The sequence below is a fragment of the Arctopsyche grandis genome, chromosome 5, assembly GCF_051622035.1.
Source record: "Arctopsyche grandis isolate Sample6627 chromosome 5, ASM5162203v2, whole genome shotgun sequence".
In the NCBI taxonomy this organism is placed as follows: domain Eukaryota; kingdom Metazoa; phylum Arthropoda; class Insecta; order Trichoptera; family Hydropsychidae; genus Arctopsyche; species Arctopsyche grandis.
In genome coordinates, this window is record NC_135359.1 from 30,680,688 (window position 1) to 30,703,068 (window position 22,381).

At 31.3% G+C, this 22,381-nt stretch overlaps 1 protein-coding gene across 1 annotated transcript; it reads right to left on the reverse strand.

Moving 5' to 3' along the window:
* Positions 1–370: 370 nt before the first annotated feature.
* Positions 371–4,546, reverse strand: LOC143912124 (kelch-like protein 35). The gene is made up of 10 exons (XM_077431327.1): positions 4,524–4,546; positions 4,306–4,443; positions 3,854–4,232; positions 3,599–3,796; positions 2,660–2,815; positions 2,446–2,583; positions 2,201–2,376; positions 1,896–2,106; positions 1,643–1,817; positions 371–817 (listed from the first exon to the last, which is right to left on the reverse strand). Exons 3-10 carry the CDS (start codon positions 4,073–4,075, stop codon positions 666–668), a joined length of 1,428 nt encoding a protein of 475 aa, XP_077287453.1. The 5' UTR covers positions 4,076–4,232; positions 4,306–4,443; positions 4,524–4,546; the 3' UTR covers positions 371–665.
* Between the last annotated feature and the right edge of the window lie 17,835 nt (positions 4,547–22,381).

A 22,381-nucleotide genomic window follows, 5' to 3' on the forward strand; every position in this document is an offset into this window, starting at 1 on the left:
TGAATTTTGCATAGTTTTTTTTGTTGTTTTTGTTGTTTTTATGAAATCAGGATGCATTAAGGTGAGCATTTGTGGAGATATTTGTCGGTAGACATGTCTTTTGTACAATCTCTACAATATTTGACTTTACGCTACAATATTTGACTTTACGCAACAATATTTACGCTTAATCGCTACAATATTTGACTTAACGAGATAAATTTTGACAAATCACTCGATTTCCTTTCTGAAAATATTGCATGGATCGAAAATTTTTTTTTTATATTGAAGAAATATTGAAAAATCGATTACCTCTAAGACCTTATTGATCAGTTCATCATTTTAAAGATTGCAATAATTAAGGATACTGAAAGTAAACACAATAAATAATTTATTTAAATTTATTAATTGTTCCTAAGATTTTCACTAGTGTTTTACATGTTAAAACTTGAGTTGAGTTTTATTAAAAAATTCTTTGTATTTCATATGATAATGTACGCATGTTATTAATTTTTTGGATTGTAAATTTTATTATTTATCACAAAGCTACAGAGTACAATGTTTTTAAAGTAGACACATATATTTTACAATTACAATATAAGTATCAAATACAAAGCGTATTTAAGAATAATTATAACAGTATTTAAATTGAGATTGCTGGCATTTTTGAAAACATAAATCAAAACTCAAATCAAGACAGAATCATATGGAATGACAAAGGCAGATGTAGGTGATACAAATACCGCTTGGTTTAAACTTTTCAAGATTTTCCAATTTTTATTTTCGTCATCGTATTCCAAGACATCCTTTAGTAACTTAGCGTCATGGTTCATACCACCTAACATAAAAATTCCAAATAAGTTTAGTTTATTAAGTCCTACCTGAATTGATTCTTGATCATTTATAAATCTGAATTGTAATATAAATATTAACAATTAAAAACACATAGAATATTAACAATATTAACAATTAAAAACAAAAGTTCTATAGTTTTGTATGCTTTATTTTCCATGCATGTCTTCATATATTCATGCATAAAATTATTTATAATACACCCAAATATACTAACTTGAAAAAACTGCATGCCATATATAATATTCCGTTTGTTACAGATATTACTAACAAACAAACCAGTAGATTCTATGACAGAATCACTAATAACCATACTAACACACTTGTGAAGAGTCTCGGTGATTACAACAAAATGTCTATACCCTTCAGGTATAAACACAGATTACCTAAACACAATCTGCTTTAGGTCATCGACTTTAGAGAGTCTTTAATTAATATTATGTATTAGATGTATTATGAACATTTATAAGGATTGTAAATAGGTTTTTGAGCTCTTTTTCCTATTATGCTGTAGATTAACATTAGAATAATATAATACTATGATTACTAACCAAATTAAATTAAATTGTAAAATAGAAAATGATCAGTAGATCAGTAGCTATTAAAATAGATATAAGATTCATTGTGAACATAATTTCGTAATAATAAAAAGCATTTAAAAATCAAAAATCAAAATTATGCATTATAATGCATAAATATGTGAAGTACTTTCATGAAAATTGATTCTCTATCAGTGGGTCAGTAATTGATTGCAACAATCCGTTTTAAATATAACCATGTATTATTTAAAGTATGTAATAAAAATACGTACCTATACAAAGCAATTTGTTTCTGAAATTACAAAGACTAATTCCAGATCGAGGAGACGGTAGACGAGAAATAATAGTCCACATATTAGCTTCGGGGTCGAATAATTCTACCGTGTCAAGTAAATTTTCTGATGTCATACCACCAGCAACATAGAGTTTACCATTGATAGCGACGCTCTAAAAACAGTTTTCGAAATAAAGTTCATAATTTGGTGAATTTATAATGACTAGCGATACAAATTTATGGATACTGACCGAATGATCATATCTGCTCTGTTTCATTGAAGTGCAATAAGACCAAAAAGAACTATTTTTCGAATACATTTGAACTCTATTGGTGGCTGTACCATCGTGTAATCTCCCACCGGTCACAAAGATTTTGTCATCGATGACAGAAGAACTGTGCGAATAAATTGCCCGTAATAATGGAGCGATGAAATCCCAGCTATTCGACTTGCTGTTCCATCTGTTAAAAGTAAATGTCACGGTTAATTCATTATATTAGTATGTCTGTAAATATAATATTTTATACAATATTTTATCTAGAATTTCATGATCACCTCTCGACTGATGACAAAATCATTACACCGTCATCTTTATTAAAATGTTGACCGCCAATGGCGTACACATCAGTGGACGAATAGTGACTAATTGCCACTGCTGAGAAACGCCATCTATTTTGACGCATCGGATTCAGTGTGCGAATAAGACCGTCTTTCAGATCTAAATACTCCATCTAAGAATAATTACGTGTATAGAATTTATATAATACGAAACCCATTTTCCATAGCGGTTGAAATCTTACTTTTGAGTTTTCGCTCCCGCCGATGATCAATATCCAGTCGTTGACCAAAGCTAGTGCAAAATAATATCTTTGGAAGTTATATACTGTTGCGGTCCAACTGTTATTTTTCGAGTCAAACACCTCAACGCATTGCGATCCCTATAGGTAAAACATGCGACGAGTCAATAATAAAAATTTTCATTATCAAATAAAATAATATTATTATAAAACGTACATTTGCGCTGTTGCCTACGATCAGTACGATTTTCACACTTTTCCAACGTTGACTAGTATTTTTTCGGTGTTCCAAAATAGATTGAACCACCTTTCTTACCATTCTGGTATACCCCGAAGATGAATAATAGCCTGTTGAAATGTCAGTGATGTTAATCTGAAAACCATGTTTACATGTTGAGTTAAATATTTAATTTTATATGTGTAATAACACTGTTCGAAACGAAAAATGGTTCAGAGACGAAATATGACTTTTCTATTGATAACTGGCTAACCTCGATAAAATAAACGAATTTTTGTTATTAATCCACAAGAATAGTCGAAATATGATTTTTCTAAGTGGAATTTTATTTAATTCTCATATAAAGACAATTTAATATATTATCTCTATTAATTAAATTCAGATTCGTGTAAATACGAGTAAATACTAGTACGAGCTTTTAGCTCGCAATTTTACCGATTTAAAATTCAGCACACTTCCAATTAACCCTTTTAAACGAAAACAAAAAATATTGTAGCCAGAACACTATTTCAATAAATATGTTGCAATAGAAAATACTCGATATAAAATAGTATTAACAGTGGGAAAAAATCCTAAACGAAAATACGTATTTTTGATATTTGATTTGAACTGGACGACTACTTAGAGGTATTTGAAAGCTGAAAAGTACTACAAATGAAAGATACAATACCCGACTATAGATTCCAATATGCATTTTGAACGGAAAATTGACAGATTTTGAGACATCGACCGAACAACACGAAGATATAGAAAAATCGCGCGATTAAAAAAACACATATATCTCCGACTCTCGAGCCAATCAACATTTTTTATTACCAGATTCGTGTTTATTGGGCATAGATTTATAAAAAAAGTCATATCTCGTCTCTTAACCAAAAAAAAGTCGTCATTTGTCAAACAGTGTAATCAATCCAGTACCTCCATAGCGAGCCCAGGAAGCTTTACGAAATTCAACAGCTCCTTCAGTTTCGATCGTCTTTTATCATCATCTTCGTCAACCCACATTCTTATAGATTTCATCACATGCGCTTCTGAAGACACGCATAAATAATCTGATTTGATGATTTCGGTCAATGCGGAAAATGGCAGATTGAGAAAGTCAGGCGTTTTATACAACTGAAACGGAAATAATTAGCTAGGCACATTCACTCTACTTAAATAACCAATACTCACTTTTTCGAAGTTTTCTAAGACAAAATACATTGCAGTTTCAATAGACGCTGGATCACTTGAGAAATTCAAAGCCTCTAAGCTATTTGTAACGTCGATCTTTTTATAATACAAATTATATATCTCCAATTGGGTGGCAAGATCTTTAAATTTCTCGTATAGATTCTCCTCTATGTCTGAAATCAAATAAAATACAGACAATATTTCACAACCACCACATTGCATTTAGAAATTCTTACTGATCACGCCGGTGTAACAGTATTTTAGCATTGCATCGATGATAACATCATCAAAACGAGCCAAAATGGAGCTCAAAGTTTCCACATTTTCTTTAATGAATAATTCACTGCATGCCGCGAGAACTACCATGTGGGCACAAATGCTGCAATTATTGTGGAAAACATTTTAATTAAGTTGAAGCATATTTTTAAGATACGTACATGAAATACACAAACCTTCGGTTGCGAACAGTGAATTTAACGTCAGTGTATTTTTGAAGTTTTGCTGCAGAATACAATTTTTCAAGCCGATCTTTTTGAAAACCTGCCTTAGCCTCAATGTCGTACATCTTGTTTCAAATTATTTGAATTTTTCTTTAAAGGAAATATATGTAATGTTCCAATTATTAATTATGTTTGTATATTAATGAATATGTGCAGTTAATGGCACTTACCGATCGGACGAAACTCTAGAAGTGAATGATGATACAGAAAAAAATATCGTTAGACAAACATATCTGTCTATGTATCTGATGTTTATGGAAAACAATCTATAATTTGATATAAATATTTTTTGCTTCTTATACGGATGAGGTTTTAACCACAAAATATGTTTTTTTATTATTTCTGCTATCCATCCTGATGCACTCTAATTTAAGCGTATTGTTATAAGTAAACTGTATGTGGAAACCACAAGAGTCGAGAGAACAATCTACAGCAAAATAAATCTTCAGGTCAGAAATTTATGTATAAGCAGGATGTTTGTGTAATGATAAGCGGGAGCGGAACCTCAAAAGTAAGATTTCAACAAAGCTTTGGAATATGTGTTTCGAATTATATAAATCCTATAAACGTAATAACTTAGGTTGTTTTGTATTGAGTTTTGATTTATGTTTAAATTATATACGACTTGTATTTAAAATCAGCATTGAAGTTTAAAAAAATATACTCTTTAATTATATGTTACTTTGTATTATTGTGATTGGTAACTTAGGTTCTATAAATAGTGATTCATCCATCATGTACAAACTGTCATGTTCCAAAACGCAGTTTATATATTTTTTAAATTATTTGGTTAACAAACCAAGATGTATTTATTATCATAAAAGCGTTACATTTATGTTATTGTTAGATGTATTCGAAAACTGCAGATTTAATTATGGAACGATAATGAATTTAAAATGAGATACGTAGAACTTTGTTTCACTAATTAACTTGGCTTCAATTTGTTCTGCTGCTGTGCTGACCGTCATTTCCGGGGTCGATATTAATGACTACCACTCTCGGAGTCTCGATGGTGATGACTATCACTCTCGGAGTCGATGGTGCTGACTACTACTCTCGGAGTCGATAGTGATGACTGTCACTCTCGGAGTCGATGGTGTGACTACCACTATCGGAGTCGATGGTGATGACTGTCACTCTCGGAGTCGATGGTGATGACTGTCACTCTCGAAGTCGATGGTGATTACTAACTTAAATTCTATCATTAATAAGTTTATATACTCTTCTTTAATACAATTAAGTGTTGAAGACACGTGTCGTACAATTTCGGTTAGTCAGTGTTTTTAAGGTGTGCTATAAATCAATGGTGTTATTGATAAACGAGGTAAATAAATAAATAGGTAGATAAATGTCATCGATAAACGAGGTACATAACAATACATACATATATAAGAGATTTTCAAAAAAAAAGAAGATTGTTTTAATTTAAAAATGCATTGACTGAAAAATAACGAAATTTTATATTCAAAAAGAGTTTCATAAATTAAAATTCCATCTATCGATGACATCACTCAATTCTATTTAATCTTTCACCTCTATTGATAGTAAAGATATAAGCATCACGATCGATTTCCTTAAATCTTACATATTAGACATTTAATTTTAATAAATCAGAGATCGTAACAATTGTGAAAACAAATCACTTTAATTTAGAGTTAAAAGTTGATATCGGTCAGTCGCAAACGAGAACACCATTTATGCAACATAAAGTTTCATAATTAATTCATAAAATATCAACATGTACCTATATATAAATTTATAAAATTAATAGATAAAATACCATTGAATTGCGCCGTAATTACCGTTGAATGGGTAGGTATATCATGCATTGGTGATATTTTATATTTATACGAATTTTTTGTTGATAAGAATTATATTATTATGTTTACGGATTTAGTAAGTTTCTATCGAGGAAACTTTACACACATATATACATATTACAGCGATATAAATCGATGTTGAGTAGTCGGAAAAAATATGTATTTCCATACCATGAAATATGCATGAAACGTGCGTTTATATACGGCCTGAATTTTAATGGCGAACTTCAAATGCACCGTACATGTTTTAAAAATTAACAAGCATTTAAAATTTGAATTTAAACTGTGCGATTATTTTAATGGCGTAGATGCAAACATTTTTCGTTACGGCTTTTCATTAATCTGATTTTTTATGCAAATACATATGTGTGTGTAAATTACGAACACTAAATAAATACTAGATAGCAAAGCGCATTTTATTTTGACTTTTGTTCGACGGTTTTTGTACAGTGACATACTTTATGCAAATATTTGTCATACGATAGCGTAGAATATGAAGTCATTTTTGTCATTTTTTTTTATTAAAAAAAAAAACCGCTGTCTTAATTACGAAAGATTAGGCCGGAGTGAATAAATTGAGTGCCGAGCGGCCGTTCTCCATTTAAGTCGCGTACTTAATGACCTGTTAGTCAAATTTTCAGTTACATTAGCAAATAGCTCGATTAAGGCACTGTGTTATTATTGTGTACAAAATTCACTTTTAATTCGACGAAATTGTAAAAGAAAAATACGGACAGAGAGAGAGAGGGAGAGAGTGAGAGGGCAAAATACGTAAATTAGGGGTCGCTTTATTCAAATTTCGAACGTTATCGCCCGATTTACGGATACCGGTCACGATACGAATATTTCCTACAATGCTGCTGCTACGAAAATGAAATTACGAAAGGGTATAAATAGTAGTCGACTTTTCGTTTCTGCCAAATGAGGTAGGTGTGTGGGGGGGATGTTTATATTTGTGGAAGAAAATGGTGAAAATTGCAACATGTTCGAGGCGTTGTACCGTGTGAGCATTAACGTTTTACCATTGCCATAAATTTGATTATTTTAGGTGAGATTTTGATTGTTTATTTTTTTATTATTATATACATACATACATATACATAAGATAATAAATATATGACTATTTTTTATAAATAAATTATCGGGATTGAAATGGATTCTCCTGTTGTGTATTTGAACGTACTTAGAACTACATAGCTCAGAATTCCGTTAAAGAATATCTTGGTTTTTTTTACAAAGATATATTTACTTCATCATTTTTGGGCATTGTATTTTAACATATGTTAGCATATAATGCTATGAACAAAGTGGTAACGGGTTTAAATCCAATTGGTTTATGCTGGCCAGACCTTGGATTTGTGACCACAGGTCGATCGTTTCCTATCAGAATTTGCCAATTTATTTAATTTTAATTAAAACGGTTCCAACAAGTTGGCAACCTTACCCATTTTCTCGAAAATCTCAAGTTTTCAGCAATCTTGAATTTCGATGAACTGTATAAAATGCTGCAAATTTACAAATTTGACCATAAATGTCTCTGTGGATGTAAATTGATATGTATTTACTTTATATAATAATACTTGTATCAAATGTACAATGTTTCTGGCCAGAAAGGCGCATTGCAGTTACCTGTTAGGTCTTCCTGGTATAAATTAAAACAAATTATATATTTATGTATGTTTTTGAAAATATTAAGAACACTTATGCCCAACCTACATATACATAAGTCCTGATCTACAAAAACTTAAGGGAGCATACTAAATATATTATTTAACTGAAAAATTAAATTGGTCGTGACACAGAATTAAATTCAAAATGTTATGTTTTAATCAATACAAAAGACGTAGGTGAAGTTAATCTACTTATTGGAAAATAAATTCAGTGTTATTTAAAATGTTGGTATTTAAAATGAAAAATGCCACAGATTGTTAAGATGGTAATGATTATCTCATCCTATGTTTATCTAATTTTGATCGAGTATTTTTACTCCCATTTTCCATCACGTACGTGTGATTTTTTCCTACATATGTATAACAAAGCTGAATGTTGAGAATATTATGAAGTAATCATAAGCAAATACCGAGTCCAGTGTTTGTCCAGATGCAAGTTTAATCATCGCATTAATATTAAGTCATAATTATATTTTGGAAAATCTATTTTTAATGTGTTTTCTTCGCCCTATCAAAATGCCTTTTTATGTAAATGTGGCAGGGCTCGTCGGTTTATTGGCTAGGGAGAAGGGGGTTAAAAAAGGTTGGGAACCCATGATTTAAGCAGTGGGTTCGGTATATGAACCGTAATAGAGTCAAGCCCATAAATATTCGAATGTAAATATTCATCATATACATATATTTATTTTAAATGATGAAAATGGCCATTCCAAAAGCCTATTGAAGGGTGTCATTGCCTACATCATTTTCAGTCCACCTTCACATTATCTTTTTGACTGATCATATTATTTATTTATGCTTAAATTTCATACTGTGTGTGTGCTTTATATGTACATATGTATATTCAGATGGGCATCTCACATTGAGGTAGCGAAATACAAGGCAATGCGGGGTATATCTTCAATATACCCAATATTTAATCGCCATAGTTCTTTATCAACTCAAAATAAAATAAAATTATATCGAGCGCTCATATTATGTATATTACCATTACTAACCTATGCTTAACCTGTATGGAATAACGTCTTAAATACTAACCTTTCCAAGCTCCAAGTAATACAAAATAAATCCGTAACAATAATTTATTATACAACCACATATATTAACATAAAAAAAACTGCATGCCATATATAATATTCCGTTTATTACAGACATTATTAACAAACTAACCAGTAGATTCTATGACAGAATCACTAATAACCATACTAACACACTTGTGAAGAGTCTTAGTGATTACAACAAAATGTCTATACTCTTCAAGTATAATTACCTAAATACAATCTGCTTTAGATCATCGAATTTAGAGAGTCTTTAATTAATATTATGTATTAGTTATAATATTAATTAAAGACTCTCGTAATAATAAAACTAATAATAAACTAGAATATAATTTCGTAATAATAAAAAACATTTAAAAATCAAAAATATATTCAGATATTTAATTAAATAAACAAGTGTAATTAAATCAATAAATTGTAATGTTATATTATGTGTATTATGGAAAAAATTAATTTGGTTTGAGTTTTCTTGTGCTATGCGGGCATCCGTCTTACTTATAAAATTGTAAAATATTGGTGGCGGAATTCTATGTTATTATTAATGAGAAACTTTTATTTGTTTTCGAGATTGGCAAACGAAATGAGATTTTCTTTTCTAATTTAGCTTCGGATTGAAGTTTTAATGCGAATCTCATCGTCGTGCACAAGTCCCCCCCCCACCGTTGGACCACCGCGTATATATAAATCATCATCATTTTCATTTTCGTGTTTGACACAGTGTGTCGTCGTGCGAAAGTACAAAAGCGAGTTTTCTCCCCCCCCCCCCCACCTTCCCACCCATCCCCGCGTTTTAATTTAAACGAAAACCCTGTGAAACTTTTTTTTATTTCAACTTTGAATGAAGACACATCGCCTGTATATCTGGCCACGTCTTAATTAAGACAAGTTTTATTGTGATTTTTTCCCCTCGGAGGCGTCAAGTCGGCAAAAGTGGAAAACTTTAGCAGAAAAGTCGACGCCGGCCTCTTTGTTTTTCGCCCTTTTTTTAATTCGAGCTTCGAGCAACGCTCGATAAAAGTTCAGCTATGGAAAGCTTGTTTAAAGCCCAGTTCCCTGTGTAAACTAATTTTTACACAAGCTTCACTTTATACTTAGATAACAAACTATTGAAATTATAGTCAAATTAGCTTAGACATGCAATGAAAATTTTAAAATAAATTTATGTCTGTATTTAAATAGCATCCTTTTATTTCTTCATAAAAATATAAACGATTGAAAGTTAGTTTTAAACAGGCTAACATTCAACATGTTATTAGTAAATAAATAATATTGCTATAGGACAAATATTTGTCATAATTTAGACTAATATAATTGTAAAAGGAATCGGTAAAATGCGTTAAAAGTAATTGATTGATTTCCTCACAAGTGCCAAAAATATTCCAGCCTACAGAAATAAAACCTAAATAGTGAGGAAAAAATAAATTAAATTGAAGCTTAAATAGCGATTCGTATCATACACGAGCGGCCGTTATTGGCGAGCAAAGTGGACCCCACAAATAGACTGAGAGCGGGCATATCGACACACAAATTTAATTTATCCGAACGATCCAATATATCCGGAATATCATCTGGAAAATTCCACCTCCGGTATTCATTTCCCAAGATGAAAGAGACGTCCCTTTCATAATAATAACGGCAGCCCGATTTCGGTGTTTTTGCGCGCCACGATTGAATTGAATAATACATATTGAGAAAAGTTTTCGTACACTTTATTATATATTACATTATATTTTATTATATAAGGGCGCGTTAGTGTAACATTATGCTTGGGTGTGTTCGGTGGAATTAATCGGGAGTGGGGTCACGTTTCGATATCGAAAAATGATTTCGGTTACAGCGTTATTATGAGGAATATAAAATTTTCGCCATAGAAGATTTTTCGAAAGCTTCTCGCGCACCTCTGATTTACAAATAAGTGCTCGAAAGTTTGTCGAAAAAAATAAAAATATACTTTATTATGAAAGTCACAAAATCGTTTTATACCTTTAGTAGGGTTGTATTATTTATAACTTGAGTTTAGATAAAGGTTGATGAAAGATTACAATTAAATCTTAACAATCAATATCATACAAATTATCAATACAAATCACATTCAATCTTAATTTATCTACATATATGTACATATTTTGTATATTAGTAATTCCTATTAATTTTCCATACATGATATATTCAATCGAAATATTAAGTCTTTCAACAAATTGTATTTCTTTCATCTTACATACGTATATATATATATATATATATATATATATATATATATATATATATATATATATATATATATATATATATATATATATATATATATGTTGATTCACAAACCTGTCGTTCACTATTTATGTCTTCTTTCTATTATACATACAATTTCTCTGGGTATGGATTAAGATTTTTGGAATATGTTCTTTTGAAACCCTTAACCAGTCTAACTGCTTGTATATTTATATATATATATATATATATATATATATATATAAATTTGCGGAATATATATATATATATTCCGCAAATTTTTCTAAAGATTTTTTTAAATGACGTTTGGAAAGGAACTGTATATAATAATATATGGTTTTGAAAATACAGTTGTATTTGCGCTCGAGTATTGGAGCTCATTTTAGTTACTGTAGATCGACATAAAATTGCAATAAATACAATTAATTTAGGCGAATTATTTATCTTTCTATTTGTGTATTTTAATAAAATGTTGAAAAAATCTTATTCGAAACATCGTCAACCATTCATCATACCGGCAATTTTGGTATTTCAATATTTTTATAGTGAATTTTGACTCTCAGTTAATAACATATCGAGTGTGTCGCCAACTCTTCTCCTGTATTCTAATTTTTATTAATAATCAATTACTCATGTTTGTTTTATTTGGAAATATATATGTAGTGTTATAGTAAGTAAGAATATCCAAGATAAAATTAAGAAAGTATGTACATATTGTTATGTACCTCGCTTATCAATGTAGTTCCTACAATAATCAAATTCACTTTCTCACGAGATATTAGAAAGAAAATGTCAATTTACAGGAATCATTTCAATGAAAATCAGAAAAATAGGCAAACTCTGAAAGGAAATAATCGACTTAGAGTCACAAACCAAGGTCTGGCCAACAATTACTAGTGGGAATTGAATCATGACCACTCTGCTCAAAAGCATAATATATGTACATATATTGCCGGATTATAAGTGGAAAATCTAAAAACAACATTTTATAAATAAATGTCATAAGCACATGTAGATGTGCGAATAGTTTTTAATTGAAACGAAAATCCAGAAATCATGGTATACCATATAGGAGTGAATATAATACATTGAGCGGAGATCCCCTTTATTATCATTTCATTTGCTTCTACCGGTTTGTTTTTGCACCCGAGCGTTTCAAGCGCCGACTTAACCTTTCTAATCCTAAAAAAGTGCCGGATTTTCTGGGCCAATCCCTCTTATTTAAGGATCATTAAGGGAGCCGTCGAAATGGAGCACACACCCTGCGAACTGTTCGACCCGTCTGCCAATCAGAAGAAATGGACGAAAAAGTGGAAGCTTTCACGCGAAACACAACGAAAAATTAACACAACGCTCGTACGCCCACCCACCCACACCTAACAACATAATATCGTCAATAAACTCAACGGAAATTACAAAAAATATATACATATGTACGTATATACAATTTGATACACAATGCGGAATCAAGCATTAACGTCAGACGTATACTTTCGTTTCAAATACACACCAGTATCAAATATTTATATTTCTGAACCATTATAACATGATATGTGTAATATTGAAATAAATATTTCCTTTAACATACAAACATGTTTACTAGATATATATGACATTTGTATGTAGATAAGTGACCGTTAGATAATATAAGTAATTGTTGAATTTCGTTGAACGTCTTTAATTTCATAGTCCTTAATTTCGTAGTGATGGAATTTCTAAAGTTGAATTATTTGTATTGTTGCAAAGTTGTATTAAAATATCTATGAAATTTGACAAACTAAGATTATAAACTTTTTTATTTCATTTTGTGATTTAGATCATTAAATACACACACATATTAGAATTCGAAAGTCCTAAATAGATTTTTGGTATAGTATAATATTATGATCTGAAGTCTTGAAAGAACTTTTACTATCAAGTTTTTTTCTTTATGAAGTTTTTATAATTAATTATTACAGTATTCAATAGTTTTTTGTTCTCGTTTTGGGAATTGGCATATACATATTTATATATTGTATATATGTGTTTTATTATATATATTTGGATACTGTATGTAGGTACTGTAAAAAAAGAATATACAATAAAGAAAATGTATTATATTAAACATACATATGTATGTATGAGCTGTTATAATTCCACTTTTCTTCATTTCAAAAAATATCTCGCAAAAAAAAACAACTTGACTATTAAGTCAAAAAGAAATAGTGTTTTTGGAACTGAAAATTGGATTTCCGCTTCATTCAAATAAAACGGCTCATATATTTATTATTATACATATGTAAAATGACAGACAATTTTTAATCACAAAACTCTTTGTAACTTTATTGTAATTTAAATAAACAGGAAGGATGCTAAGATTCTTTGTTCGATTTTCAAATTAAAATTTCAGGTCGATGTATAATAGATTGAATGCATTCAGTATATAATATGTATATGTATATTCAAAATGAATAATGTTTTTATAGCTTTCCAAAAACACAAGTATCGGTTAAAATAAATATAAGTAAGTTTAATCATTATTGATGCCAATTTTAAATGGAATAATCTCAAAAATAAATAAAAAATTAACCAATTCTACAAGGCATACATGGTATTGATATACAAGTTGAACTTTTTAATTTCATCTTGTATTAAATTTTTGAATCTTTTAATAAGAAAAATTAAAATGCATCTGAGCTATAAGCTTGGTTGCTTTACATAGCATTATAAGATTAAGCGGTGAATAGGCTTTGTTATAGGTAGTAAGAAATGCTAAAACACTCCACTTTCATGTCCCGCTATTCATTCAAAGTATTTCAATTCTCATTAGAAACGTTAAAACATCATAAAATGCATTCTCATTAGTTCGCTTATAATGTAATAGTAGAGCTTAAATCAAATTAAAAAATGATCGTCGCAATTTCGGACATCGGATCGTAACGTCGCATCGTAGAGCGTCGTCTCGCGCATAAAAGCGATCGTAATTTCGCAGCTTTATGTTGATGGAAATTCAAAAAAATGTAATTTCGACCCACCGAAATTTCACACGGCTAACTTTTGATACGCTCTTAATATTTAGCGAAAATATGAGTGCGGGAAAAAGTGTACGTATATAAAAAAAAAAGTGAAAACACTACGGCAGCGTGGATTGGATCGCTTCGGGGGCGATTAAAGATGCACGAGCCGGTCTGAAAGTGCGCTCCGGGAACTTGTGAAGTTCGAGCCGAAGCTGAAGTGACAGTTTTTGAAAGCTTTGCTAATAATTCATCCCCTGCAGGCTCCTAGAGGGATGGGGGGGGGGGTGGGAGATTTGAGGGAAAGGGGAGAGGCACATCTCAATATTTATGGGCGAGGCACGCGCGTTCAAACGTAAATAGCTGTGTCTCGCGAAATGGCATCGCTTGTAATGCTCGTATGGGAGAGAGAGGGGATGTGATATACGAGATTTATACGCGTGCGTAAATTTTTAACGCAATATAAATCGACGAGAGAGTCGAAAGAGGTCTGAAAAATTCATAGAGCAATTAATATATATATGTTTTTAATCGCCATCGTTGCGAAATAACCGGCTTTCACGCACGTCTGGTGCGGTTATCGTCGCTGTTTACTCGGCGCGTTTATTATTTTATTTTAATTTTTCCAGTTTAATGAAAATTTGACGTGTGCAAAGCTTTCTCTTTGATTTGGAAAGTGAATTGATTGCTTTAGCAAATCGTTTATCCGTCGATATACATATGTACGTATATATGTACGAACACGCATGTCGACTTCAAAAGGCAGTCAAAATGAAATGTGTTTCCTTGGATGTTTTTCCTTTGATAAATTCGTGTGAAATTTTAATGGTTTTACTTAAAGGTCAGAGTTTAAATTATGTACCTTTTGGCTGTCCAGTTTTTGGCATATTTTGCCTTATACATTTGTTTTTGTTTTTAAATAAGTGTTGAATGACAAATTAAGTCAATTTATTTTATTTTATTATTTACTAGCTGAATCCGGCATACATTGCAATGCCAGAATAAGGCATGCAATTCCCGTTCCCGTTCCCGTTTCAAGTGATGCTTAGAGATCAAATAATGTATCTTCAAAGCCGTGTCGTCATAAACCAACTGGTAACGTGGTAACCAACGAAAAAAATTCCTTGACTACACAATGGCACTTCAAACTTTCGCGTCGGTAAAATCTTAATTACAAATATTATTATTAATAGATTTTTTCCCGTTTTTTTTTTCACAGTAATCTTCCCGGACATGTATACAACAACTCCTGAAAGTTCCATCGTACTCGGTTGAGCGGTTTCGTATACGAGACAGACAGACAAACCAAGAGATATTCAATTTTATATATACATTGAACTGGCCATTTATTAAAGATATCTGCGTTCCTATATCGATCTTGGTTCGTTTCAATAGCAATTACTTAGTAATACGACACGTCTAATTTTATCCGTATTGAATACACTCCCAATGAAATAAATTACTCTGTCATTTCCATTGTACATTTGTGTTACATGAATAGGTAATATAATAATAATGAATGAATTTCACCGGCACAATAGACCGCTCTCGATACTTCATTCCTGTAATTCATCCAACGCTTTGCAATTTAATTTTTTTTTATGGAAAAAAAAGGAAAAAGAAAAATCACCTGTGAAAAGCGACCTTTGATCGCGACGAGATTGATCATCTTTGGTGGGGTATAGGTTTTTCTTTTTTATTTTTTATTCAAGGCGCCATGGGATGAGATTGATCACCTTTGATGTTGGCATTGCGCCTCTCCATTCTCGTAGTTCGAGGCACAGTCACGGGGCCGTGAAGGGGTTTATTTTTATCCGCAAGAAATGGTAATGGGTCGGGATTAGGCAGGGATGCTGAGAGGGCCATTATGGTCCTTATCTGCCCGGGCAGGACTCGCCAGTTCAGGTGGTAACGATTCGCCTATACATTTTAATGATATCCCGTCGTCAACACCAGTCACACTTACGTGCGTATATGTAGGAAGTATCTCGTACAAATGTACGAATATATTTAATATATTTATTTATTTGAGCTTAAGTTTGGACCATTGCAGGAGTCCCTAATGCGCCACAATAGTAAAAAAATACTTAAAGATGAGAAAAATAAAAAATATATACATATGTCCTGTCACGTTCCGATGAACGATTAAATAATTTTTCTTTTTTTTTTAAACTACTTGGTTAACCAACCAAGATTTTTTTATTATTATTAAACGTTACATTTATCCTATTGGTAGAATTTAATTATGAAACGGAGAATTTTAATAAGAAACGTAGAACTGTTTCACTTTGACTTTGCTTCACTATTTAACTTTTTTCTGCTGCTGATATGTTGACTGCTACCCTCGGAGTCTCGATGGTGATGACTACCACTCTCGGAGTCTCCATGGTGATGACTAACTAAAATTCTACCAGTAATGAGTTTATATACCATTCAGCTTGACTAAATGCCATGTTATTTCCTTCTCAAGGTCTCTTTCCCCTATTGAGTTCGCTTATAGCCTTCGGAACTATCAGTTAACGCGAACTGACTCAACTGTTGATCTTGGTATACCGTTTAGGAGTGACTTCAAATTTTCGACTGTGCTGTAGGGTTACCAAAATGCTTTGATTTGTTTTGCGCAATTCTCACTACTTCCAAGATCCAAGTATAATGGTGTTGCTTTATTGTTCGTTTGTCCGGAGCATATTAGAGTTTGGGTCTGTAATTTGGAGTCCCAATGAAATGGAATCTCTCTTGATAGAAAGCGTTTAAAAAAAGTTTCTTAGATGCCTTTATACGAGGAAATATAAATATTACCCCTATTTATTTTCCACTGCCTTTTTACAAGGTATGCTAGGCTTTGACTCACTATCTTCGGAAAGAATTATCGCCATTTCCAAATATTTCTTTAGAGTATTGAAGGGAAGAATCGACAACCCCTCGATTTTATTTAGATTTAAATTTCCGGCGCCTGAATGCGGTAGAGCTTTGCGTCATCAATTACTTTTCCAACCTATTCCTGCGAAAACGTCTGCTTTCAATAACTCGTCTATTGTAAAGACTTTCCGGCTCCTTAATGTGTTAGATGAGCATTTGGACCTGTTAAATTGTCATGTTGATGAGCTGGTCAGTTCCATGAGATTCAACACAAGTCTATTTGAATGAGATGAATGATTGGTAATTTTTATTGTTCTTTTCTTTGTTCTTTTTTTTTTTGTAAGACTGGTGTGACACTTTGGGGCAACCTGTCAGGTCACATTGGTCATATTATTATTATTATAAATAATAAATAAATTAATTAATTAATCATATATGTAGGTGACTTTCTATAGTATTCACTTAAAATTCAGAAAGTGTATTATTTATTTATTTATTTGTACAGGTAAGTTAATCATATAATATAAAACAAATAACATTACAAGAAAACAATATCAATAGAAAATGAAAAACAATAATTTGTGTTTTTATCACATGGCACTTACATGTATGTCAAAAAAACATAGAACATATAAATTAAAAGAAACGATAGTAAAAAAATAATAATATGGAAAAACAATATTTTAAATGGATCTAATAAACCGACCAAAACGTTTACTATAATATTATAGACATCTGCAATATATTTTAGAATAAATATGTAATATATAGAATATCAAAGAAATATTTCATCTTTACACTAGCATAGTTGATATAATACATATGATAGAAATATGTATATAATTATATAAAATTAGATGTTTTTCCGATCAAATTAAAGCAATAATCTTTGATTGTATTCAGTTGAGTTTTCAACGTGATTCTGATATGGGCGCGTACCAAATTGAACGTCGGAAAATTGGGAAAATTTTCACAGTTTGCTCACACGCGCCTACCCCTACATTCTCGCGCGCGAGCGGCTTATTTGAAAATTCGCCCGGGGAAAACAAAATATTCCACTAGAGAAATTTCCATTTAAATAAGGTCGTCCACGTATAGTCGTCATAGACGATTAAACTTGATTGTCGAAACTGTGGCGTTTTACGTCAAAACGACGACGCCATTTGCATCGCGAACCGCAACTCGACAATTCTCATTCAAATTTCATACCATTACGCAGATGTGTCACTACTTTCGCTCTCTTTTCCTATTTTTTTTTCTTTCACTTTTCATTCTCCGCGTGTATAATTTTTTCCCCGTTCGTGCGTATTTATGTTCGTACACGAGATTCTTCACATTCCCTCGAACTGTCTTTGTCGAAAATTGAATAATTTAATATCAATCATGTCGAGGCAATCCCGACTCACAGCTTTACGGACGAATGGAAATTAATGCGTTTCAAATGTGACACATTGGCACGTATCGGATGTCACATTAGCGCTTTGGAAATGCCTCTCTTTCGTTTTTTGCATGCGAATTTATGCCCCACGTGTGGAATGTATTATATATATATAAAGGGTCGAATAAATGAAAGCAGAACCCTTTGAAGCCTGCCGATTCGAATGGAGCTTTTATGGCGATGTGATAAAAATCGCGATGTAAAATTGTTTAAATCTCGCCTAATGTACATACGTATGTATCGTGGAAAGTGTTGAAAAAATTCAGATTCACTTTTTTAATGCGCCAACGTGCGATAGGAATATTGCGAGCGATTGAAAATTATCACTAGCTTTGCTGAAGCTTTTAGTATTTTTTTTAGTATACGGCATTTGGAAAGCTATAGAAACTAAATACACATATAAATGTTGTGAATAGAAATAGATTTAGAGTGAATGCTAAATATATGAAAAGTATAAGAATATATTTCAGAATATACATACATATGTATATGTAGTCACGTTCCAATTAAAGATTAAATAATTTCTCTTTTTTAAAACTACTTGGTTAAATAACCAAGATTTCTTTATTATTATTAAAACGTTACATTTATCTAATTGGTAGAATTTAATTTATTTATTTATTGTTTATAATAACAATAACATGACCAGTGTGACCTGACAGGTTTCCCCAAAGCGTCACACTAGTTTTACAAAACAAAAGAAAGAAAATAACAAAATAAAAACAATAAAAATTCCAATCATTCATCTCATTCAAATAGTCTCGTGTTGAATATCAAGAACCTAACCAGCTCATCAACATGACAATTGAACAGGTTCAAATGCTCATCAATCACATTAAGGAACCGGATAGCCTTTACAAGACACGAGTTATTGAAAGCAGACGTTTTCGCAGGAATAGGTTGGAAAAGTAAATAATGATGCAAAGCTCTACCGCATTCAGGCGCCGAAAATTTAAATTCAAATAAAATCGAAGGGTCGTCGATTCTTCCCTTTAATAATCTAAAAAAATATTTGGAAATGGCAATAATTCTTTCCGAAGATAGTGAGTCAAAGCCTAGCATACCTTGTAAAAAAGCAGTGGGAAATAAATAGGGGTAATATTTATATTTCTTCATATAAAGGCATCTAAGAAATTTTTTTGAACTCTTTCTATCAAGAGAGAGAATTTAACTTTGTTCTGCTGCTGATGTGTTGACTGCTACTCTCGAAGTCTCGATGGTGATGACTACCATTCTCGGAGTCTTGATGGTGATGACTAACCTTAATTCTAAATTCTATGTATTGAAGACACGTGTCGTACAATTTTGGTTGGTCGGTGTTTAAAGTGTGCTATAAATCAATGGAGTTATTTATTAAATTAGGTGTGCCACGAATCAATGGTGTGTCTTATCCCTACTGGTTACTCGACTACATTGATAAGCGACGTACATAACAGTGTACATAGATACATACATAATACATTTGGAAAGATAATTCTGGAAATGTCAATTTGTTTACAACGAAAAATGTTGTGTTTAACAATATTTTAAAATACTGGTGGCTTGTTATACGTTTATTATGCTTTTCCGAGATTCCAGATGTACCGAATCAAAAGAAGTGATAATTTGTGAATTAAATCAAACATAAAAGGTGTTTTTCGAGCTGAAAATTGGACTTGGGTCACTTTCAAATATTAAAACAGCTGCGAGGACCAGTGTCATATTATCATAGTAGCATATTATGCTTTCGGGCGGAGTGGTCACTGTTTGATTCCAAATAGAAGCTGTTGGCTAAACCTTGGTTTGTGACTCAAGGTCGATCTTTTCCTTTCAGAGCATGCCAATTTTTCTGATTTTCATTGAAGCGGTTCCAGTTAATTGGCATTTACTTTCCAATTTCTCTTGCAAATATCAAGTTATTCAATGTATTGAGGTTCGCCGATTTCTATAATAAAAAATACTACAAAAATTATCCATATATGTCACTGTGAATTCGAATTGTATAAAAACGGTTATATTAATTGTATTGTATCTGTATTAGTAAACTCGTCGCTTTGGAGCGATCTGTAAAGGCGAGTGTACATGTTCGATTGAAATAAAATACGGCTCAGTTCTGAAATTGAACATATGTATATGTATGTCGTATATAAAATTTAAATAAGTATAATTTTTAATGATACTTATTCATCAAATTGCTAGACGTTGCTCGACCGTGTTGAAAGAAAAAGTAACAATGAAGCTTTCCTCAAAAAAGCTATAATTTAATTTAATTTAAAAAAGCTACAGTATAAAAAATACATAGTTCTAAATTGAAAACTTCTAACAGAAAACTTCCATATTCATTTATCAGATTATAAATTTCCGAAAGAATAAATTTTAACTAAACGAATAATTAATGATGAACTATAAAGTATTAAAATATACTATGCTTTTCTTTGGTAATTTTCATTACATATCTCTTTTATATTACATTTGAAAGAAGTTATTTTCAAAAGTTTTAAATTTCTGATAAAACAGTTTATTTTATTTCAATCAATCATGCATACTATTTTAACACATTTCTCCAAAGAAACGAGCGTGGTATACATATTTAGAAGTATTAGTTATTAATACAGGTATATATTTATTAAAATTAAAATACCCATATATTTACATTAAACTAAACATCTATGGTCAAACATTGTACGGAAGTATTGTACAAAAGGCAAATACAAACAGTGATTAAATATTAAACATCGGTCAACAGAAACATTTATGGACTATTTTGCAGCATTTATACAAATCAACGAAAATTTAAATGCTGAAAACTTTAAATTTGCGAGAAAATAAGAAAGGTTGCCAATTTATTTGAACCATTTCAATGAAAATCAGATAAATTGGCAAATTCTGATAAGAAACGATTGACCTTGAGTCATATATCCACGGTCTGACCAGCAGCAACCGGTGGAATTGAACCCGTGACCACTTTGTTTGAAAGCATTATATGATAACCACTAGTCTATGCTACTGGTTATTTAGTATATATTATAAAACTGACTTAATTATTAATTTATTAGTATGCTAATTTGAACATATATACATATGTGCAATATGGTATGATATTTGTCTCATTAAACAATACTGTGAATATGAACAAGCCCACCTATTGGAATTTTAAACATTTTATCTTATTAATTTTACTTGAATATAATTTTTTTTTTATATTCAACTCAAGGCCTCAAAACCAATCTTCATTAGTTTATTGAAAATAATTATATAAAAAAGCAATAAGTACCAGTGGCGTGCGGTGACTTTTCAATCAGAGGATGCTCTCCATAACACGATCAGTTTATTTTTTTAAATTTTATTTTATTCTTCCAAACATTGTCATATTTATATTTATTAAAATGGCTTTGATATGTTTTCGTTTTTGAATGAATATTCAATATTGGTGTGGGTTTTGGGCTCTTAACAATAATCTCTTTTTCATTATATGGTAGAGAAGCAAATTTCCTTTTTAGTACGCTTTTAATTAAATAATTGCAATTATTATTAACAACCGCGATAAATCCACTTGCATTGTTACTGTGGCTATTTATATTTAGGGCCGTAATAAATAATAATTTAGGACGTAATAAATTATAATAAAAGTAAATAACTTAGGACGTAACGTACGAAATATCAATCAACGAATCAAGCGAAAGTCCATACATGAAAAGCGAATCGAGTCCATACATACGCAAAAGGAGATTTTGTTTCCAGAGCAAGTTTCGCGCGAGCGAGACGACTGTAGATGCGCATACGCAAGAGTGACAGCTCACTTGTGCGCATGCGCAAAAGATTTGTAGAAAACTTTAGCATCCACGATAATACAAGCTTGATGGGAAACAATCACCGGTCGCGCAGACGGCTACGGCCGTTCAACGGGGATGCTCGTCCATTTCAATTTTGGATCAGACAAAAGATCGTATATATCATAATTATGTAATAAAAAATAAATAAA

What these genes read in the sequence shown, in the direction of transcription:
- LOC143912124 (XM_077431327.1), bottom strand. Translation starts at nt 4,075, where the DNA reads ATGCAATGTGGTGGTTGTGAAATATTGTCTGTATTTTATTTGATTTCA. An exon ending in TCGTAGGCAACAGCGCAAAT is followed by an intron (nt 2,584 to 2,659) that starts GTACGTTTTATA and finishes TTTTACCTATAG; the next exon opens with GGATCGCAATGCGTTGAGGT. An exon ending in ATTTTGTCATCAGTCGAGAG is followed by an intron (nt 2,107 to 2,200) that starts GTGATCATGAAA and finishes TACTTTTAACAG; the next exon opens with ATGGAACAGCAAGTCGAATA.